General features: G+C 42.2%; 1 protein-coding gene across 1 annotated transcript in view; it reads left to right on the forward strand.

The window, feature by feature from the left end:
* FRMPD4 (FERM and PDZ domain containing 4) overlaps positions 1-23,747 on the forward strand; it is a 120,963-nt gene that overhangs the window by 72,841 nt on the left and 24,375 nt on the right. Inside the window, exons 5-7 of the mRNA XM_015427689.1 lie at positions 9,249-9,353; positions 13,630-13,737; positions 17,604-17,735. Coding sequence (XP_015283175.1) covers positions 9,249-9,353; positions 13,630-13,737; positions 17,604-17,735 — 345 coding nt within the window. The remainder of the gene's footprint in view (positions 1-9,248; positions 9,354-13,629; positions 13,738-17,603; positions 17,736-23,747) is intronic.

Below are 23,747 nucleotides of genomic sequence, written 5' to 3' on the forward strand. Positions count from 1 at the left end.
CTTATGTTCTTATGTTCTTATCCATGTTCTCTAACTTGCCAGCACTGAAGAATGAAGCTTAAGATTAACCACAAAATGTCTCAGTGGGGGGGGGGCATTCTTGTACCAGTGTGGTGAAACAGTTAGGATCTAGGAGAACATCTGCCATGGATGTTCACTGCGGTGCCCATGGTGAGTCACTCTCTCTCAGCCCATCCTACCTCACAAAGTTGAGAGGACAGTATGGAAGAGAGGAGAACAATGTTGCTTTGTGTCCTCATTGGAGAGAAAAATCTCTGAATACACATTGTATTAGAGTTCTAGCTGGGTAACAGATCAGGGACTCAGAATATCTGATGAGTTGATGTGTGCTGCTTGGATCTGCTCCCCCATTGGCTCCACCTGCACCTCTGTCTCTTTCTTTTTGTTTCTTGACCATGTTCCTTATATTGACCACACCAGTGAAATACCTCACTAGAAGAAGAAGAAGAAGAAGAACAAGAAGAAGAGATTGGATTTATACCCCGCCCTTCAGTTGGAGTCTCAGAGCAGCTTACAAACTCCTTTCCCTTCCCCTCCCCACAACAGACACCTTGTGAGGTGGGTGGGGCTGAGAGAACTCTGACACAAACTGCTCTTTTTTAAGGACAGCTGTGCCAGAGCTTGTGACTGACCCAAGGTCACATCAGCAGGTGCTAGTGGGGGAGTGGGGAATCAAACCCGGTTCTCCCAGATTAGAGTCCGCACACTTAACCACTACACCAAACTGGCTCACTAGCTACAGTGACACAGAATCACAGAATCATAGAGTTGGAAGGGATCTCCAGGGTCATCTAGTCCAACCCCCTGCACAATGCAGGAAATTCACAAATACCCCCCATAACCCCAGTGACCGCTGGTCTGCACCCAGAAGATGACAAAAACCCCTCCAAGATCTCCAGCCAAAGTGGCAATCAGCATTTCCCTAGTCATGTAAGAAAGTGCCACAAGAACTAAGCACTGATGCAACCCTTCCTGCCCTCCATCTCATGATCTGCCTAAGGGTTTTTTTTCCATTTAATTTTTAATTCAAATATAAACAATTAACATATTAATAAGAATAACAAAGTCCAAACAACTTGCAAAAATGCAAAGAAAAGTTATTAGCCTGATGAAAGCTTGATACAATAACCACATTATAATTAATACAGACAACCATACCTCAAATAGAGAGAAGCTGTATCATTTTAATGGCATTCACTGTTTAAAACTTCACTCTTAAAAGCAAAGCCATTTTTTATCTTTAACAAAAGAGGGAATTATATCTTTTTCTGAGAGGAATTGAATTATTGGATACCATATAGAAACAAATGATGTTTTGTAATCTTCACTAGCTTGATTAGAAATGCCATTTGCTATTTTCCCCATAATGAATTGCATGCATACCTTATCATACCACCCAACAAGAGAAGGGCCTAGATTTGATACCCACTTAGACGCAATGGTGTGTCTAGCTGTGGCAATCAAGATAGAAATTGTCTCTTGTTTCAAAGGAGGAGGATCCGACCATAATTTCTGTAACATCAATTCAGGAGTGAAATGGAGCGCCAAATTCATGATCTCACTTATTGTGGCTACTATGTTCTTCCAAAAGTTTTGGATAGAGACACTCCCACCAACAGTGCCAAAATGAACCAATCTGTCTGCAGCATTTCCAGCACAGTGGATAGATTGTTTTATTTATGTTTTATTTATGTTGTGTATTGATCTGCCTAAGTTCCCAGAATCAGTATTGCTGTCAGGTGGCCATCTAGCCTACGTTTGAAAAACTCCAAAGGAGAGCCCACCACCTGCCAAGGAAGCCTGTTCCACTGAGGAACCATTATAACTGTCAGGAAGTTCTTCCTAATATTTAGCCGAAAACTCTTCTGATTTAATTTCAACCCATTGGTTCTGGTCTGACCTTCTGGGGCAACAGAAAACATCTCTGTACCATCCTTTATATGACAGCCCTTCCAATACTTGAAGATGGTTATCACATCACCTCTCAGTCATCTCCTGTTCAGGCTAAACATACCCAGCTCCTTCAACCTTTCCTCATAGGAATTGGTCTCCAGACTCCCTCACCATCTTCGTTGATCTCCTCTGAACATGTTCCAGCTTGTCTATATCCTTCTTAAATTGTGGTGCCCAAAACTGAACACAAAACTCTAGGTTAGGTCTAATCAGAACAGAGTAACGTGATACCATCACTTCATGTGATCTGGACACTATATTTCTGTTGATACAGCCCCAAACTGCATTCACCTTTTTAGCTACTGCATCACACTGCTGACTCATGTTCAGTGTATGGTCCACTAAGACCCCTAAATCCTTTTCATACATAGTACTGCCAAGACAAGTCTCCCCCACCCTATAATTAGGCATTTGATTTTTCGTACCTAAATGCAGAACTTTATATTTATCCCCATTGAAATTAATTTTATTTCCAGCCTGTTAAGATCATCCTGTGTCCTGACTCTGTCTTCTACTGTATTTTCTACCCCTCCCAATTTAATATCATCTGCAAATTTAATAAGTATTCCCTCTATTCCTTCATCCAAATTGTTTATGAAGATGTTGGAGAAAACAGGCCCCAGGACAGATCCTTGAGGCACTCCACTTGTCACTCCTCTCCAAGAGGATGAGGAGCATAAAAGAAAGAGAGTTCTTTGCGATTCTAGAACCCATATACTACATGTTAGTGAGAGGTTTTTATATGAAATGGCCTTCTTGATCAGATGTAGAAGTTCAGCATTCTGTTAGAGTCCTACTTTGTTGAACACTACATAAGAACATAAGAGAACCCAATATTGGATCAGGCCAATGGCCCACCTAGTCCAACACTCTGTCACACAGTGGCCAAAAATACCAGATGCCATCAGGAGGTCCATCAGTGGGGCCAGAACATTAGAAGCCCTCCCACTGTTGCCCCCCCAAGCACCAAGAATACAGTACATCACCTGCCCCAGCCTGTGAGTTCCTATCTATACCTTGTGGCTAATAGCCACTGATGGACCTCTGCTCCATATGTTTATCCAGTTCCCTCTTGAAGCTGTCCATGTTTGTAGCTGCCACCACCTCCTGTGGCAGTGAATTCCATGTGTTAATCACTCTTTGGGTGAAGAAGGACTTCCTTTTATCTGATATAACCTGACCAGTCAGCAATTTCATGGAGTGCCCAAGAGTTCTTGTATTGTGAGAAAGGGAGAAAAGTACTTCTTTCTCAACCTGCTCTATCCCATGCATAATCTTATAAACCTCGATCATGTCACCCCTCAGCCGTCATTTCTCCAAGCTAAAGAGCCCCGAGTGCTTTAACCTTTCTTCATAGGGAAAGTGTTCCAACCCTTTTAGCATTCTAGTTGCCCTTTTAACTCAGTAACCCTTTTAACACAGTTAAAATCTCATATGAGCCATACTCGCATTGGATGTCATTAGACTTTACCCCCTTCCATCCATCACTATCTGTTATTTGAACATTACAATATTGGTGTGCAGTACTGGTTGTCGTCATAAGGATACCGATGTCATATGCTAATATAAGTGAAGTGCTTTGAAAATTCAGGAGAAGCACTGCAAATTATACTGTCAGTGTCTGGAAATTTTAATATTACAGTGTCCTTTGTTTGGATGCATAGATGTGACTACAGCCTTGCTTCCAAGGAATTCTAAGGCCAACTTGAGAAAAAGTTGCCTACTGGCCATGTATGAGTGATTAATTGCCTTTCCAAGATGATTTCTTCAAAATGAACATTGGCAATTGTGATTAATTTGATCAGCAATTGAAACATAATAATCAGTCTAGAAGAAGCTGGTTAGAGCAGGGTAGCAAGTCAAATAAATAAATAAATAAATATGCTGTACGATGAAGAGAACAAGAGGCAGAAGATTTAAAAATAAGAACAGGGCTGAAATGGAAATCTAAATGGGCTTTAAAACATAAAATGGATCACACTAGAGGTTACAAACATATGTCTTTTCAGCTGTTGTTTCAATTTTGTTATTTTCCAGAGCACTGATCCTTGTTCTTGCAGACTAGATGAACTGTAGCTTATGGCTATTAATTACCATAGTTAATGTGCTTACTGTTATGTAATGATGAAATTCATTTAATAACACATTAAATGTGCACATCTAAGCAGGCAGCTTATTTCTATGCTAATCTTTTCCTTGATTTCACTGACTCATTCTCAGTCAATTTTAACAGTGTGAAATTCTAAAACACTTTCATGAAGAATGCTTCTCAGCTATCTAAAGCATAAAATATATTTTGTTTGATTATTAATTGAAACATTAATTATATTTGTAAACAAATGTATAATAATGGCTGTTTTATTTCAAACATCCACATCCTGTAAGTAGCCAGGACTGGGCACTGAGAATACAGTGCCAATATCATGTATTGGGTTGTGGAATACCAGGTAACTGGGGATGTTGTGCTCCGTAGTCCACAGGAGTTCTTAGAAGGGTCTTTGGTACATTATTTATTTATTTTATTTGCTCAATTTATACCCCGCCCTCCTCGCCAAGGCAGGGACCCTTGTCATGTCATGGTCCAGTGTCTGAATGTGATAGTCATGTTGTTACGCCAACTGTTACGCCAACTGTTACGCCAATGTGAGTCCTGGCCAGCTATACCAAGGTCGTGTCTGAACCCAGAGTTCCAGTAATGGAGACCACACGGGTGTTTTTCCAAAACAAATAATCTTTTTACTGAAGGATATCAAAGTCACACATACAAAATAATCAGTCTCACTTTGCATATGTTCAAGTTCCTTTAGAGTTACAGAAATAGAAAATAGTTTAGTTACTTAGGAGGTAGGTAGGTAAATCGGTTTATACTCACCTGTTCCAGAAGTCCTGTCTGTTGCAATGAAAAATAAAGGGACAGAAAATAGTGTCTAGAAGTATACCTAAATCACACTGTTCCAGAACCAGCCGGTCAAGTGTGTGTGTGTGTGTGTGTGTGTGTGTGTGGATGTCTCTGGCTGCAGTCCAAAGAGATCCATAATAGACAGAAAGGATTGTTGCATAGCAAGAAAGGCATTCAAAGTATAAAGGAGTTGATGAGAGGAGAGGTGGCTAGCCTGAAGCATGACCTTTGCGTTGATGGTAGAATGTGGCTAGCAAAGACCTTAATGCATGGTCTTTGCATTTTATAGTTGAAACTCCAGGTGGGTGGCACCTTGCCAAACTGCAGTCCCACCTACTTAGAAGTCCATCCCATGACTCTCCCTATTGGTGCATGTGGAAAGGGGCAGGTATTCTATGGGTTGGGCCAATATTTGAAATACTACACTCTAGCTCATAGAATACCATCTGGCCAGGTGTGAAGTCTCAGCTTCATGACATCTCTTTGTTGTGCTGATGAATCCTGGCTTTACCAGGCAAACAAGATACCATCAACAGGAAACAGCAATTCAAATGTAGATCAGATGCATGTACTGTGTGACATCTTGTCTTTTCAGGAATGGGGGAATCTCTTCTCCTTGGTTGTTGTTGCTGCTCACAATGGCTAACATGTGCTTCTTCTACCCATAATGCCTTGAGCTGAATGTGTGCAAGCTACATTAACATAAAATGCAGGCAAGTGTTCCCTATGTGAATTCTCTCACAGTAGGTGATGCAAACAGCTTTCTCTAGACCTATGGTATACAGATGTGTGCACAGTCCATTTGTTGCGTGTGTAAGCAGATATAAAACCATAAATTAGTCCATTTCTCAACAATGCAGTGTTGTAGACATAAAGCTGAGTCCAGATAAGGTGAAGGTAATGCTGGCTGAAAGGGTCAGTGCTTTAAATGGGGTTTAAATGGTGCTTTAAATGGGGTTGTGCTTCCTTTCACTGGTTATGTGCAGCTTTTGCTGAAAGACTCTGTTGATAAATTCAGAGTTTTGCTGGATTCTGGTCTTCAATTGGACCAACAGGTGTCCACGACAGCAAAAAATGCTTTTTCTAATTAGGAACCCGATTTCCTGTTTGACCCTCCAGGTCGGGTCGGCCCAACTGAGCTCTAAGAGTTAACTCCGAAGGCCTTTATAGGCCTTCAGAGCCCACTTCCGGGTGGGGCCTGCCTGGAGGTGGGCTCTGAAGACATTTAAATGCCTTTGGAGCTTCAGGCAGCCTGACCCAGAAGTAAACTCTGAAAACATTTAAATGCCTTCTGAGCTCACTCAGGTCGGACCACGGGTGGTGGGCTCCAACAGCATTTAAATGCCTTCAGAGCTCACTTTCAGTTGGGCTGCCAACCAAGAAGTAAGCTTCAAATGCCATCTGAACCCTCCCATGAACCTCCATGGTTCATGGATGGATCATGGGAGGCAGTTCCCCCAAATCCCAGTTTGTGAACCACAAACCAGTCTGGTTTGTGGTCGAACCAGGGTTCGTTGGTGGGTTCATGCCCATCCCTAATATGGAGACATTAACATGGAAATCACAGCCATCTATCAGTTTGGGTTCAATTTAACTGGTCTTACTTTGTTTCACATCTGGGCTATGAAAATACAAAAAAGCGGTTCTGCTGAAATAAAAATTGCTTACTTAAAAAAAAAAAGCCGAAGCATTGGCTTTCATTGATTCTAGATCTCAGATTCTGATTCTTTGTCTGTGATCAGATACTGTGATGGGAATGAAGCAGGAAGGTCCAGGCTCAGGTGGACTCCCCCACATCCACCGTTTCTCCTTCCCCTACACATAGTAAACAGACTGAAGATTGCCTGGGGTGAAACAAACTGCAGTGAAACAAACTTACTCAGATTCTATACTGAACAATTTCGGAACTAATCTTTAGCTTTACAATACCTGAACATATTTTTCTTACATTGGTGTTGGGTAAAGTGTACAGTGTGGACATTCATTCCTATTCATGGAGGGTCACAGATTTCATTCCATTCTTCTTCCGAGGAGCGTAGAGTGGTGTTTGTGGACTTCCCAGGGGTCATTTGGGGGGGGACACGGGGGGACGCCATCCCCCCGGGTGAGGTGCGGGAGGGCGGGGCCTGGAGCTCCCTGCTGGTGCCCGCTGGAGGTCGCCGCCGGTTGTGGGGAGAAACACTTCCGGTGATGTCAGGGGGTGTGGCATATGCTAATGAGTTATGCTAATGAGTCCCCCTAGCTCTTTTTCTACGAAATGACCCCTGGGACTTCCCTCTTATTTTCTATGTAACTGGCCTAAAGTCACCCAGTGAGCTTCATGGCTGGCAGGTGGTTGAATCTGGGTCTCACTCTCAAGCCAACATTCAATCATCTTTTCTACATTCTAAACAAAATATAATTTTGACATTATTGCAAAAGAGTAATTAGTCCCAGGGCAGAGGGTGGTGGAAAGTGCTGTCAAGTCACAACTGACTTATGGCAACCCCTCATGGGGTTTTCAAGGCAGAAGACGCTCAGAGGTAGTTTGCCATTGCCTGCCTCTGCATCACACCCCTGGTATTCCTTGGAGGTCTCACATTTAAATAATAGCCAGGGCAGAACCTGCTTAGCTTCTGAGATCTAATGAGATTGAGACAGCTTGGGCTATCCAGGTCAGGGCAAGGCAGAGGGACTAATGTGGAATATAACACATCCCACTGAGAGGTTGTATTTTGTTTTTTTAAACTAAGCCCCATAAATTTAGGTTTCTGTATATTTTGTAATGAGGCAAGCTTAAACCAGTGCAAGGAATAAATTTGCAGGAATAGTGTTCCCATTACCAAAAATAGGAACTGAAGCCTGGGAACCTGGTGACTTCAAAGAATGTGTATGTAAAAAACAAAGTGTCAGATCTCACATTTTAGTAGTTCAGGTTATCTAGAAGTGTTGAATGTGAAAAAATGGATGCTGTAGAAATATATATGTGCATTGTCTGTCACTATATAGGGCATGGCTTTCCCATTGGATTTGATAGAGCATTTATTGACCAAGTAGTCCCTGATCAGGAGCCAGTCATGCAAACACACATTTGACCACATTAATTTTAAAAGCACTGGACACTAAGAGCAGATGATGTCATATCAGTCTGCATGCTGAATGGATTAATGACCCTTGCTGCTCTAAATCAGCTGTTTTTCTGTTCCATACCTCTAGGAAAATCTGAGGTTTGCTTTCATTTCCTTTTTTTTAACCTAATAGCACTTCAGAAAGTCTTTTACAGGTGAGAACAAATTATTGTTGATCAGGAAAGCTACTGAAGATGTTGAGGGTGTGACAGAGTACATCTTTAAAGAGGTTTAAAAGTGCTACACGTAAAATACAGGACTGTGAAGGGTTAATACTTCACAGAGCTGGAGAACAGTCTTGAATGACAGGCTGCTCCAGGCAATCTTATCGGTTGGCAGCAGCTGAGCAGAAAAGGTCTTTTGAGAGCTGGATGCAGAGGAGAACAGATTCCTGCATTAACTAAGATGAGAAGTGGGTTGAGATTGTCTTAGACTAGCCCTGACAGACAAAGGTTTGGTGCTGACAATGTCAGAATTCACCCGTGACTCAATATAGTCTTCATTCAGCATTAGCTGAGGGCAGTTTTGAACACAAACAGCAAACTGGGGGAAAGTTTGGCAAGGAGGTTTGGGTAGCATAAAAAGTTTCCCATTGAGGCCAAAGGAAGAGGGGTAAATCTTCTTGGGAGAGAAGGAAGAATCCCTACATAGTTAAATAAGGAAATTTATCTCTGAGGAGTAGAGATTCCCTGGTCTAGTGTGATTGGATACTGCTTGTGGAGACTTTGAAAGTCAGTTAAAAACTCAAGAAGATTTCTGGTGCTCCCAGAGAAGGGGTTTGGGTACTGGGAAGAGGGTACCAGCCTTCTGGGCACCAAAAGAGTCAGCTATTATACAAATAAAGTATGCTGGAGTGGTTTGGGAAAACCCAGGAACAAAAGCCTCTCAAAATAAAGAACTATAGTAACTGTGAATAATTCAAGAAACTCTCACTAGCTTGATATATAGGAATGAGTTTGTGCTTATACTATTTTACCTCAGTTATTTTCAAACCCTGGCTTCACCTGACCTTTCCCCTTGATGTTAAATAAAACCTTCTGTTATTTTTGAATTTTAAAAGAGTCTCATGTGCCATTTCCCGTCATTTAAGTTAAAGGGAGGCCCTAACCCTTTCTTCAGGCCCTGGGCTGAGAAAATAGCCATTACATGAAGGTACTTTAAAAAGAATACACATTACCTATATTGCCTATGAGGGAGGGTATGGATGGGGTCTGTCATAGAGGGTTAAGTATCAATCCTGTAACCTGTTTTTCTCCTTTTTATCATAGTCTCCTAAATCTGCATTTATCAGTGCTGCGAAAAAGGCGAGATTGAAGTCCAACCCTGTCAAAGTGCGATTCTCAGAAGAGGTCATTGTTAATGGCCAGGTTTCAGTGAGTGCCAAGATTTTGTTTTCAATTTACTCCCTAGATTAGGAAAGGAATTTATTCCAAGTTGCTCTGTTAATGGATAAAATAACACAATACAGTTACTTTGACACGTATGGGCAATTTATTTATTATAAACATGTTTGCCAAACAGAGCAACTACTGAATACATAAAAAGCTGTTCATTATTTCAATGAAAATTGAGATTTTTCAGGATTCAAAGGACTGATTAAAACATATAGCACTAATGTGTAGTCCTCTTGTTCATCAGTACCATCCTAGATTAGAGGGGTTTTTTGCTTGAAAGCATGAGATCTTATGTGTCAAAGAAAGAACCTTCACTCTGACATGTAAATTAATCATGAGAGGTGTGATTCTGAAAATGTAATATACAGGCGTTTCACATGAACCTTGATTTTGACCAAAGAATGAACAAACAAGTAACCCAGAATGTGAAATCCAAAATGATACCTTTACAGAGGAGGGCTGTATGATGTTATTAACTTAGTGCTGAATCTTCTGCCATAAAGACCTATTGGCTGTTGGAAAGAGTTTTAAGGGAGGGAAAATGCTACCCAGAACATAAAGAAGCCAAAGTATCCTCTCCTAAGGAAGAATATGATACATAAAATACAACTGTGACATTTTAGTTCCTGAAACATTTTAATAATTTTTTAAATCCTCAATTATAACCAAGGCCACAATAAAATCTTTAGGTCTTGGTGAAATAAACAGTGTCTCAGCAAAAATATTTCATAGGGATGATGTCCTAATACAAGAACTATTGTTGCTTTCCTTTAAAAGGGTTCCTCATCACTGTAGTTTTGAATCTTGTTTCTTAAAGTTTGAGCTCCTGAATTCCGTACTTGCTCATTTCTGAGAAGAACAGACAAGCACTAATTAGGTGGTTCTATATGTTTCCCCCCCTTTATTGCCCTTTCCATAAGATAACCTCTGTGACATTGGCTCTCAGATGTTGATTTGTACTTACAGTTTTCTAAAAGAAGTACAACATAAGAAATGCCATGCTGGGTGACACCAGCAGTTCTTTCAGCTCAGCACTGGCAATCAACTGTGGCAAGCCAGGAAACCTCAGGGAGATGAGGGAAGAAAAGCAAGAACAACATGCAAAGAAGCATGTTTTTTGCTTTCTTGATCCTTCAAACCATCTATTAATGCAAAGCAAAAAAAATGCAACACCGTTACATTATGTAGAGGAGCCTATTGGAGAAGGAAACTCTGCATCTTGAATATAATGAGTTGGATCTAGTGACTTCCATCCATTATGTTAGAATAAGACTTCCTGTGATGGATGCAACCCAAAGAGTGAAACTGCATCATTGGGTGGCTCTTTGTTGTTGACTGAATAACCAGTACTAGGATTTTAATAGCAAAATCTAAGAGATAGATCAAACATCATATCTCCCTCTAGAAGACTCAAAAGAGTCACACCCTTAAGTCCATTGAAGTCAACTCTACTTAGGATGGCACTGCAAAGCACCACTTTGGGAATGTTGGTGCCCTACACAGCACAATGTAAAATATTGGACTAGCTATAGGACTGAATACTGGGGGGAAGAAGAAGAAGGAGGAGGAGGAGGAGGAGGAGGAGGAGGAGATTGGATTTATACCCCGCCCTTCAGTTGGAGTCTCAGAGCAGCTTACAAACTCCTTTCCCTTCCCCTCCCCACAACAGACACCCTGTGAGGTGGGTGGGGCTGAGAGAACTCTGACACAAACTGCTCTTTTTCAAGGACAGCTGTGCCAGAGCTTGTGACTGACCAAAGGTCACATCAGCAGGTGCAAGTGGAGGAGTGGGGAATCAAACCCGGTTCTCCCAGATTAGAGTCCGCACACTTAACCACTACACCAAACTGGCTCTCCCTATGGTTACCATATGTATGGTAAATGTACACACAAAGGAGAACGACAGACCCTCTTTCCACTTCCAACCATTATATAAAGTTTGAAAGAGAGTACAGTCATTCAAACTGTACATGCTTATATTCTGTCTGTGTGATGTGATTAGAAACCTTGCAAGCTTCCTAACTGCAGGTGACTTCTGTACATGTTACCAGGAACCTTGCCTTTTCAGTGTTCCTGATCACATGGGTAGAAACAGCACATGCACCATCTGTAAAAATGCACTCTCATTCAAAAGTTATGCTGAATGTGCATAGGGTGGAGCCAGCGGGTTCAAATAGGCATGATCCTGCTCCACCCTTCACTCATGTTCAAATATTTAGGTTTGTCATGGTGATTTTAATCACTTTTATGTTTCAGTGCATTTATTCCAAATATCTCCATGCCAGCAGCAGTTGTCAAGATTGTGGGGCACTGACGTCCTACTGAAAAGTTTTGAGTAGGGTTGTGTGTATTGAACCCCAAAAATATTGGTATTTCCCCATGTTCCCAAATCCTAATATTGGTATTTGGATTCGAGAAACCCAGTTTTTTTCCAGCTCGATTATACCCTATGGGGACCATTATAGTCAATGGCCCCCATAGGGTATTATGGAGAATTATTCTGGGGGTATTTGGGTCTCTGGGAGGCTGTTTTTTGAGGTAGAGGCACCAAATTTGCAGCATATCTGCTGGTGCCTCTCCTCAAACCCGTCCCAAGTTTTAAAAAGATTGGACTGGGGGTCCAATTCTATGCCCCCCCCAAGAAAGTGCCCTATATGCCTTTCCCGGCATGTTCCCCCAAGGGCACTACGGTTGGGGAGTCAAAATCTCCTGGACATTCCAGGCCCCAGGAACATCAAATTTGCTGTCGCCAGGGCCAGGGCGTTTTCGGTGACGGCTCTTACCTGGTGGAACGAGCTCCCAGAAGAGATCCGGGCCCTGCGGGACCTTGTGCAGCTCCGCAGGGCCTGTAAAATGGAGCTCTTCCACCAGGCTTTTGAGTAGGAGCCGGCGCCACCACTATTTCATCACTGCTTCCTCTATCACCGTACTTTTACCATCGCTTGAGCGGGTATCATCGGGGGTGCAAGATGTTCCTGGTGGGTGACAGTGCTGCTGGGACGTATATTGTTGTTCTGGTATAAATAACTCCAGAACCCCATCTTGGAGTTCACAATCTAAGTGACCTTTGGAGCACCGATATTTTAGTGAATCGTATTATATTGTATTATTTATTCTGTTCTTTATACTGTTTTATTGTTTTAACCTGGCCTTTATGCCTCTTTGTAAGCTGCCCTGAGCCTTTGGGGATAGCGGGATATAAATCCAAAAATAAATAAATAAATAAATACCCTCTATTGCTTTAAATGGAGGGGGTAAAGCAGTCTCTTTAAATGCCTTCTGAGTTCACTCACCAAGTTGTGCCATGGTGGCAGCAGTGCAGCTTGGAGAAGACATTTGAAGAGACCTTCTTTAAATGCTTTTTCCAAGCTGCACCATCACTGTGGCGCATCTCAGCAAGTAAACTCAGAAGGCATTTAAAGAGAGTCTCTTTAAATGCCTTCTCCAAGCCCTGCCACTGCCGTGGTGCAATTCGGCGAGTGAAGTCAGAAGGCGTTTAAAGAGACCATGATCTCTTTAAATGCCTTCTCCAAGCCATGCCCAAATAAAAGCCAAATAATATCAGCTTTTATTCAGGCTCAGCTATAACGGTAGCCAAAAAGAATCTCTAATTTGTTTTTGACTTTTTCAGATAAAGCAAACGCACACCCCTAGTTTTGAGTCTTTGAAATGCTTCTAAAACTATCATAACCAAAGAATAACACTTTTTATTTTCTGGAAACTTTTTTTGTTATGGGAAACGTGCAGTCCACCACTGAAGAGAATTACAGTGTAATCCTAAACAGAATTACACCCTTCTAAACCCATAGTGTAACGTTGTGTAGGATTGCACTGTTAGTGATCAACCTTCAGTTGTGTTTTTTAACACCACAGCTGAGTCTTAGAGAATATTATTTATACTACTGTCATGATCTGGTAGATTTTGTATCAGGGTGATAATGTAACATTGACCTACATCAGAGAATTGCTGTGAAGCCAAATTTTAAGGCAATTTGTAACATTGTACTTTGATTGTGTAAATAATAAGCATTGACAGATACAGTACATTACTAAGAGAAAAATATAAGAATTGTTTTGCTTTACAGGATATAAGAGAAATATATAAGAATTGTTTTGCTTTACCGGATATAATATATTTGATTTCCAGTGTGAGTCGGCTGTACTGCTCTCTAAGCTGCTCTTCAGTTCAGAGATTTAGGCTTATTTTATGCCTTGTAATGTGGGGACTATAATCACATTTATTACTCTTTAACAGGAAACAGTTAAGGATAATTCACTTCTTTTCATGCCAAATGTTCTGAAAGTATATCTTGAAAATGGGCAAACCAAATCTTTTCGCTTTGACTGCAGCACTTCAATAAAGGTAGGCTCAGTGTTCAACACCTTTAAACATATGTCTCTCCTTAAGGCCTTAATAAAAATCAAGATCACGTGAAGCTCCCATATTACTTTATGACCAAGGCTGTTTAAAAATTCACAATAAAAATCTTGTATGCAGGATCCAAAAACCTGTCCTGTAAGTTTCTCTTGTGGCCAGTTTTGCAAAGAGGGAGTTGAAGACCTAATTAGATTTAACCTGTTTTTATGCTCATAAAATCTAATGTGGTGTTAGTGATGCAAAAATAGGGGTGGTGATTTTAATGGCTGAAGCTTAATTAAAATTACATGGACCTTGTGAAGAAGTTCTGATTTGCTGCCAGAAGTCAGCATGGTTTGCCAGCAAAATGCAAAGCTAAGATTAAAGGATTGGTTACTAATTGAAAAACTTGCAACGTGTCCAGGAATATGAATGATGAATATGTTTGTGTTAAATGTGTAATGATTTGTCTCCATTAATAGTGTATTGCTTCCTTCAGTCCTATAAGATAATATCACAGTCCAAATAACAGGGTAGCATTCTGAAAATCCGTGTGTAAACATGGTATAAGAAGACAGCAGAGACTGAATGACTGCTGTATCAAGGCAGTGATTTTTAGCATAATCTGCTCCAGAAAGATGATACAGGCAAGAAAGTCCACACTGCATTCTGCAATGTGTCTTGGTTTAGTTATCCAGTTCTGTGATTTATCATGTGAAAGCTTGTGCATCGGTGCAGTGGCATCCTGTGCAAGGCAAGTGGGGAAGAGCTTTCCCCTTTTTGCCACTAAATTTAATGGGAAGCCCCACTATGTAATGATTTTATCCGTAAAGCGCTATCAGTGTACATGACTTGAAGACCAGTTCCTGTCCCCCCCAGGAGTTTACAATTAATATATGTGAAAGAAAAGGGGGGGGCTAGGGAGGTGGAGGCAAGGACATGCAAGGACATAATCTGTTTTTATTCCATGAGCTGTGGCTTAATTCCAGTCAGAGAAAAGGGCTACACCTCTACTGCCACAATTGCTGTAGTATGTAGCAGGAGGTTGCTGTACCAGGAGGAAACTGGGTCACCCTAGCCCTCAGAATGGACAGCAAGGGCCCATCAGTTGTCATGTCCTCTCCTGATAGGGTCCTCAGTATCCTTTTGTGAATTCCACTGAAGTCTATTCAGTGGGGCTTAATCACAAGCAAATGTTCTGTGGATTGCACTGCCAAACACTGAAGTATGAGTGTTTTGGTTTAGAGAGTGAACTGCTGGAGCAATGCTGCAATTGTGCTAATGTTGGGAGTGTTGTACATGTTTGTGTGTTAGGGTTGCCAAATGGCACTGACCTCCTTGGCGGGGGACTCCTGGGCAGCTCCCGGTGCGCGCGCGCCGCATCTACATCACCCAGATGTGACGTTATGACGCCGGGCACGCTGGGGGTGGGGTTTCTCAAATGGCTGTGGCCCCGCCCCCAGTGTGCGACATCACATCTGGGTGATGTGCACGCGGGGGTGGGGTTTCCCCCGGGGGAAATCGGGCGGAAATCGGGCCTCCAAAGTGGGGGGAAATCCGCCCCCCCGGGGGGATTTGGCAGCCCTATTGTGTGTTCAGTTGCCATTAGGCTCTGACTTCAATGTAACAAACATCTTTCATTTACCAATGTGTTACATACAGAATTCAGATGTATCACGAAGTATAGATTATACAGTACAGCTAATGGGGTGGTATATTTTTTTTCTGAATATATGGGCTTCTCTCTGTTGTCCATTCTATAACAGATGTTTTCCTGGTATTATATTTTATTATTATTTTAGAAACTCATTTACCTAAAGTGAGAGATATGGTATTATTCAAAAATATTGACCCAATCCTTTGATAACAGAATTGTTGCTGCTGAAATGTGCACTTTGGGGGGGAAAGCATTTTGAGATCATTATGATGCTGCCAGTGACAATGCTGACTAGTGAGAGACCCACCAAATGGTACCAGCATATGGGAAAATAGCTATATAGATGGTCATTAGCTCTCTTTTTCTTCTCTTCCTTACAAGTCTAGTTTAACACAGTATGCTACCATGTCATCATCACTCTGTGTTGGCCCAATCTTCATCACTTCATTAGTCCTCACCAGTGGTGGGTAGGCCATAGGGTTGTCAGACCACCCCAGTGGAGGCAGGGGTCCCCCACGAATCAGCTAGCCAGTGGGGGAACTAATCTGGAGAAGGAAGTCCCAGGCCACATTGCCAGCATCACACAGGCAATGACATCATTATGCCAGCAATATCTGTGCAATGCACTGGCATTTGGGCAACAACTCTACAGCAGAAGTTGTTTTTTACTATAGAGTTTTTGCCCAAATACCGGGGTGTCGCAGTGACGTTGCAGCGTGATGATGTCAGTTCCAGTGCGACACTGGGAACATGGCCTGGGCCTTCCTCTTTCTCCTGTTAAGCCCTCCCCATCCCTTGCTGGTTGCCAAGAGGGACGTGGCAACCCTAGTAAGCAATGTACAGAGCAATTATGTTATGAGTTACATTGAACTAGAGGTTAACAAGGGATAGAGAGCAAAGGGACACCGAGCAGTGATATCACCATGTCTCAAAGAACATCCATTTCCATCTTAATGAACGGACAAATTTCATTCCCAATTTGGAGACAAAAGGGTAAGGGGAAAGCTAAATGTCAAGGCTTCATGCTGAAATTTGACATTGCAGATATTGGATCTGCCTTAGTTAAAGTCAATTATGGCTAAAGGCCAAACTACATGATATAGGCACATGCAGCTCCAAAATGTGGCAAATAACTCACCCCAGGGTGTTTTTTACTTGGGAAAATATTGGGGGGGGGGGTGACAGGAGCCTCTCTTCCCCTATGCTGCAGTCCAAAGCTGAATCAAGCCCGTGCAGCCTTTAAAATCCCCCCTCACAGCCACACAGCATCTACAGGGAAAGCGAGTCAGGTTTAGAAGACTCAGATCCAACCTTTATTTATGGACTCAGATCCAACCTTTATTTATTTTTATATATATATTTAATTTATTTACATTATTAATTGTCTGCCTGTCTCACTTGGACTCAAGGTGGATTACACAGAATGAGAGACAGCTAATTTTAACTGTATGGGGGGCATTATCTGGGATAGAGTTTCAAGAGCAGTGGAAGGCAAGAGAGAAAAGGCAGGGTGGTTTAGAAGTCTGGGAGATTGTGGGGTATGTTATAATGATGTAAGGTATGGACTGAAAGTTACAAGAGGATTGTAATGGAGGAAGAGAAATAAATGAGAGAAAGGCCATGGAGACCTTTAAGATTATGGTGGAAGTATTTGCTCAAGAGAACATGCTGATACTGATTATGTTGGATGTTCATTTAGGTTGCGATCCTGTACTTATTTGCTCTCTCGTAAATCCTGCAAACTTAATTGAATATCCATTGGCAGGATTAAAAACGTAATGAGAAACGTAGTACAAGTACAAAAATACCTGACTTCAGTCGCCTTAGAAGGGTATAATGCTGCTTAAGATGGCCCTGTTAGTAACTATTTCTCTCCTCCTACCTATATGTTGCCTAAGATTCCTCCTCTTTTCTGATTTTCTCAAACAAATTAACCAGAGATCCATTTTTTTTAACCTCTCCGAACATGATCTCAATAACAACCCAATCATACTGGTGCCCACTCACAGAGCTGAACGCCAAATGAGTTGGTGGTGCTTTTGCATTTTCAGTTCCAAAAGCAAAATCCAAAGCCTATTTTTCCATGAATGAAAAAAGCTTAAAACCTACTTGGTGAAGGGATGGCAGCTCACATGCCGCTCATTTTGCCCTGTTTTTGTAAAGCAACAAAACTGGTTTCCAGCTCCATGTTTTTATCTTCTTTTGTGTTTTAAAGGATGTCATCTTAACACTTCAAGAAAAGCTCTCCATTAAGTGTATTGAACACTTTTCTCTGATGCTGGAGCAGAAGACTGAAGGGTCTGGAACCAAACTTCTCTTGCTACACGAACAAGAGACTTTAACTCAGGTTTGTGACATAATGAAACCAAATAATATATGCCCCACTGTCTAGTTATTTCAGTATGTGGATTTCTGGAGCCACTGTGACTGGTCAAATCTGGTTTAGAACACTGTTAGGAATGCATCATCATCATCATATGCATGCTCCACATCTCAAACAAGATGAGTACCCAAAGAGATTTATAACAAGAAGAAGCTCTCTCAAGAGATTAAGACTACACACATATGAGCAAATTTTATAAATAATCTCAGGTGAGATGAGCTGTGCTGTGGGTTACTTATTTATATGTTTAAAAATTTGTATACCACCCTTCCACCTAGGTGGGGTTCTGGAGAGTAATTACAGCAAATTTAGGATGTCATATAAAAAAGCAATCTAGGACAATGCACAAAGATCAGCTTCCAGATTATTTAAATAGTCTCCCAATAAACTATCAGTAGTATCATACCTTAGAAGCCCTCAGTATGAAACAGCTTTAAATATAGGGCCAAAATACATGATATGTCCCAAACTAGTTGGGTCGCAGGATCATGACCCAACTCGTACTCAGACATATGTTGAGGAAATTCGCCTCTTTCACTTGACAATCTGAGGGAGTGCTATGGGGGGGGGGGGAGCTTTTTGCTCCTTTTCTCTGGTTGTCTTATCAGAAGACAACCAGTGAGGGGACATTTCAGGCCTGTCCTAACCTTGAGATTGCTATAGAGAAGGTTCTATCTGAAATGTTGATACAAAGTTTGATACAGGTTAAACTTTTCTGCTCAGTGAAGGCACTTCTGTCAGTGGGACAGAACGTTCCTGCCTCCCCTCCCTTCACAGCAGCCCACTGATCTCCCCAAAATACTGCTCCTGGAGGACAGGGGGAGGCTTAGAAATAGCATGATGAGAGACAAATTGGGGTTCTGCATGAGGAATAGGGAATTTATGGAAATTATCTTGTCCTCATTAGCAGAAAATTTAGTCTGGCTCCAACCCCAATGTTATATCAGAACTGTTATCTAATAAAATGTTTAGTTGGGATTCGTAGACTCATTCATATTTGACCCTCCTGGGTTGGAAGACTGATAGCTGCAAATGAAACAACAGCTCCTTCTCCTCTTTCTCCTTTCAACAGGTAGTAAAAAAGAGCAGAGAATGTGTGGCATAGCCTCCAGGATTCCCTGTTTCCACTTCTGCCAATGAATATAGTACAGCAGAAAAACTTAGAGTACAACAATCATATGTTCTTTTACTGCCGATTCCTATTCCAAAAACCGCAGTGGTGTCATGCACACAGGATGTATTGCAGACTTAATAGGATGAGGTGCTGAGTGAAAATTAGGCTTCAAGTATGTGAAACATAAAACATCTTTTTCTTTTCACCTCCTTTTTTGTGTACTAAAGAGTTCTGAAGAGTTCAAATGCTTGCTTGCTCTTTTGGGATATTTTAGTTAGCCTTAATAAATGGTATTTCATGATTACTAAAAAAAAATCTGTAGACTGACGTGTGTCTATTCCTTTCACATTACCATGAGAAAGAAGATGAGACACACAGGAGCTTATATTTTTCATATTTTTTCATATATTTTCCATAGTCCTACTACAATTTATTGTGAAAACTATAGTTTTATCTTTTGAATTACACCATTATAAGTGGTCTGAGAACTGCTTTGTACCTTCCACGTTCATGAATATGGAATAGGCTCATGTTGAACCAAACAAAACCTGATTGTTGCCTGATTGTTTTAGTAATGTTGCAATCTATCCACTTCTTCATTGATAAATTGTGATGCTGAAAACACTGCTAGGTGATTTCATTCATCAGATCATTAAGGAAGATTAAGTTTATTCTAGTGCTGGCACTGTGGGATTATTAGAAGTGTTTGGTTCTGGCCTAATTCTGCTTTTGCGGGACTCATTCATTATGTTTTCCATTATTAGTGTTGGAGAGGGCTAACTTTTAAAAAAAAAAAAGCTGATCAACACATTGTTAGACAGATATAGACACAAAGAAGCACTGGTTTCTGATGCTAAGAAAAATGGTTTGCTATAGAGAGAACATAGATGACATGGGGAGGGGGTTGTATTGTTAACACTGACAGCAGGGATTGAATTAACAGCCCAATCAATTTTCTGCAGATCAAAGCAAAACAAAACTTTGTCATTTCTGCAGTCACTGTCCCATTCTACTCATCCACCTTCCCTATATGCTAAAGTAAATAGACTCTTAATGACTGGTGGATCCAGGTCTACTTCCACACCTGGTGGTCTTCCTTGGTGGTCAGGTTGCTGGAGGGAGTTGTGAAATCCCCTTTCCAATGGAAATTCCAGATGGGAGAGGGTAATCTGTTTTCTCTCTCCTGTTAGCTATGTTTTCCTTTTCACACCTAATGCATATTGAAGGCAGCCCCTGCATTCTCGTGCAGCCTTCAGGATTCTCTGCCCACTTTGTTTCATATTTTAATAATTTATTTTGGGAAGCATGGGTAGTGCTGCATAGGAATAGTGTAAAACTTTTAAAAATATATTTGTAAAGGTAAATATGATCCCTGTTCCCCACTCCACTGTTTAAAAGGTAGGCTAGAGTATGGGTGGGTCTCATCTTTTATACTTATCCCTGTCATTTCTGTAAGGGACTGGCCCCTTGCAGTCATCAACAACAAAGACAGTAGTTGACTAGATGGCACTTCATGCTTTTTCTTTTAGAAAAAGATTTGGAGGTTTTGGCAACAGCAGCACTGATGAAATACATTAAGGACTGGGGTTTTTTTATTGTGTAAGTGCATTGTTATGTGGCATCTGCAACTTCCATCCAAAAGCAGAAAAAATCATGAAGGATGGGGGGAGACATACTCACAGATTTCACAGAGGGCCAGAACAGTGGCTTTGCACTGTAGAAACAGCTACGACATTGCTCTGATCTGACACACACACACCCATAATTTTCTTATTGGTGTAGAAATGTCAGGTGGGTGTAGGGCTGCCATATGCCCCCGGGGGGCAGAATTCCCCCCGGTTTCGAGCCCCGATTCCCGCTCCCATGGAATCGGGGCCCGGGGGAAACCCCACCCCCGCGTCCGCGTCACCCGGAAGTGACGTCGGACGCTGGGAGCGGAGCCACGCCATTTGAGGGGAAAACTCTTTGTTTTCCCCTCAAATGGCATGGCTCCGCCCCCAGCATGTGACGTCACTTCTGGGTGACGCGGCGCGCACGCTACGCATGCGCACACGAAGAGGACGCCGGCCAGGAGCCCCCCGTTCCTGGCCAATATCGATTTGGCAACCCTAGGTGGGTGAAGGGCAGTGTTCCCTCTAAACTGAGTTAGTGTGAGCTAGCTCACAGTTTTTTAGCCTCCGGCTCACACATTTTTCTCTTGGCTCAGGAAGGATGGCTCCAGAGGAAACCGATTTATGCAGGAGCCAAATCGCTCACTCACAACTTTAATGCCGGTAACTCACAAAGTAGAATTTTTGCTCACAAGACTGCACAGCTTAGAGGAAGCCTTGGAAGGGGATTTTCCCAGCAACTACAGGGCAGTTCACCTATAAAATTCAGAGAACGGAAGGGAGCAAAGGAGGAAATTCACGTTAAACAACATCCATTCAAACACAAGGTGTAGTTTCCCTTTCTAATGCAAGAAACTACTTGAGCTGATAGCAGCTTGCAAGGGAAGCACTTTTCCTACAGGTCTGAAATAAAGCAAGGGGGTTTTTTGAGGAAGGAATGGACTATTTATGTTTTGGGCATAAAACATGGTTGAAACATGCAGAGTCCTTGGTGTGAAAGCAGTCCAGGAAAGAATGATTAGGAAGTGGCTAGGATAGCAACCAGATCACTGTAACGGCACATTGAAGTTTCAGGAAAGGAGGGGTTAGGAGTAGAACGGTAAGAAAATCGTAGTAAGATGTGAATTGTAAGATGGCCGCCCTCATTCACTGAATGGAGCCCATGTTTATTGTGTCTTTGCTAATAAAGCTGGGTTCCTTGTATTACACATAGCTCTATATAAACTAATGATAATTTGTTTTAAACTTAAACAGGTGTTGAAATTAAGAATTTGCCTACAAAAGATATTTAATTATGCTATCAATAGTTAACTCTTACACTTCCCTTAACATTTTTGCTCTTCCTTTAATAGGCTTGCCAAGTCCTCCCGGGGGGCGGGGAAACCCCCACCCCAGAGGCCTGTTCCCCGCCGCTGGCAGATCGGGCCCCGGGGGGAACCCCACCCCCAAAGCACGTGACGTGCACGTCACCCGGAAGTGACGCGACCACGCCGGGCACGCTGGGGGCGGGGCCACGGTCATCCGAGGGAAAATTCTATGGTTTTCCCTCGGATGGTCGTGGCCCCACCCCCAGCGTGCCCGGTGTGGTCGCGTCACTTCCGGGTGACATGGTTGTGGCACGCGCGTGCGTTGCATGCGCGCACTCCCAGAGCAGTGCTGGAGTCCCCCGCTCCACCGCCGCTCGAACTTGGGAACCCTATCTTTTAACCTTATTCAATGTGAAACTTTGAATGCACCCATCCATTTATGTGGTTTTCTGCTGACAAACAAAAACACTGTGTGCTTAGGTGGACTGGTCAACGACGGTACCTTTTGTAATGGATATGTAATATAATTTCTTGATTGGGGATGACAGAGCTTAGCCAAAAATTCATTCAATTGCTTGAATAACCAGGTATATCCTCAAATTCCTGTTCAGTGTTGATTCTCACAAGTATATTTCCCACATTTTCATTACAAGTTCATGTTGATAAAAAAGGGTATGAGCTTTTAAAAAAATTCTTAGGCGAGGAAATGCAACTTGTACAACTAAAGACGGGGGAAATAAGGCAGAATGTAAAGACATGAACCCATAGTGGCAACTGCAGACTGGTTAGAATGGCAAATAAGTCTATGGACATGTGCAAGCATAGCACCCTGCTGATGATACAGCATCTGTGAACCAAGAGGTGATGTGGTTGTATTCGTGTTAGGGGTAAAAAATGGGTTTGGTTGAGCCATCATCAACAGCCCCTCAACCCATAGCCTGCACTGGTGGTGGCATAACATGAACACTATCAAAAACTCTGTCATAAGTAGAGTTCCAATGGAAGTGAAAACAAAGCCCTTCCATCTGCCGCCTGGCATATCTAGACAGCCACAGACCAGATAAGTATACTGACTAAATCTGCAGCCAATCACAGCACTCCTAAGTAGTGTATAAATCCCAACCATATTCAAATGACCCACAGTGTGGGATGGCATATTTTTGACCAAATATCATGCACACTTAGAACACACATGGGGAGAGTGTGTGTTGGGAACATCAGAGAAAGGGCATTCTGTAGAAGAAGGGAACGTTGTCCACAAATGGGAAAGCAAACATTGCTACCGCATATTGCTAATACTGCTCTGCTCAAGGTCTTTACAGGTTCTACACCTTAGGACAGACCTGGATCCTCAACTCTTCCAGCTGGAGATGCACGGAAAATATACCTTGCTTGCTTGTTTTAATGGGGCAAATGCTAATTACCATAAACCATCCCCCCTACACACCAAATAAACCTATACTGAATTGGCTGGACAACCTTTCATCCCTCAACAGTCGCTGGCAGTATCTCCCACAGAGGGAGCACAGGACAAGTATGCACAGAGTGGAGGAAGGGGAGGGCCCTTAGGGCTATGATGGCAGAACATCGCCACAATGTCAAAGTAATGTCATCTGGTGTAACCTAAAAAACAAGGGGAGCAGGGAACTCTATGGGGTTTATAGATATGGGTTGTGACAGGCAGGGTTTGGTATCAACCCTTCCACCCATCACTGACCCCCTCAGTGGCTGGCTAGTGGATGGCATGTTTGTGAGTGACCAAAGAAGCTAAACATAGATATTAAGAAGACTGGATAACTTGCTGAAGTTACCACATGGACTTATGAATAGCACTCCAGGTTTTCAAGGGGAGATTTATACTTTCCCCCTTTCTTTTGACTCAAACAGACCCCTTGTGTTACAACACGGTAATGAGGTTATTGTTGTGACATCCCTTATCCACTCA

Source organism: Gekko japonicus, unplaced genomic scaffold (assembly GCF_001447785.1).
Source record: "Gekko japonicus isolate JY-2015 unplaced genomic scaffold, Gekko_japonicus_V1.1 scaffold296, whole genome shotgun sequence".
Classification (NCBI taxonomy): domain Eukaryota; kingdom Metazoa; phylum Chordata; class Lepidosauria; order Squamata; family Gekkonidae; genus Gekko; species Gekko japonicus.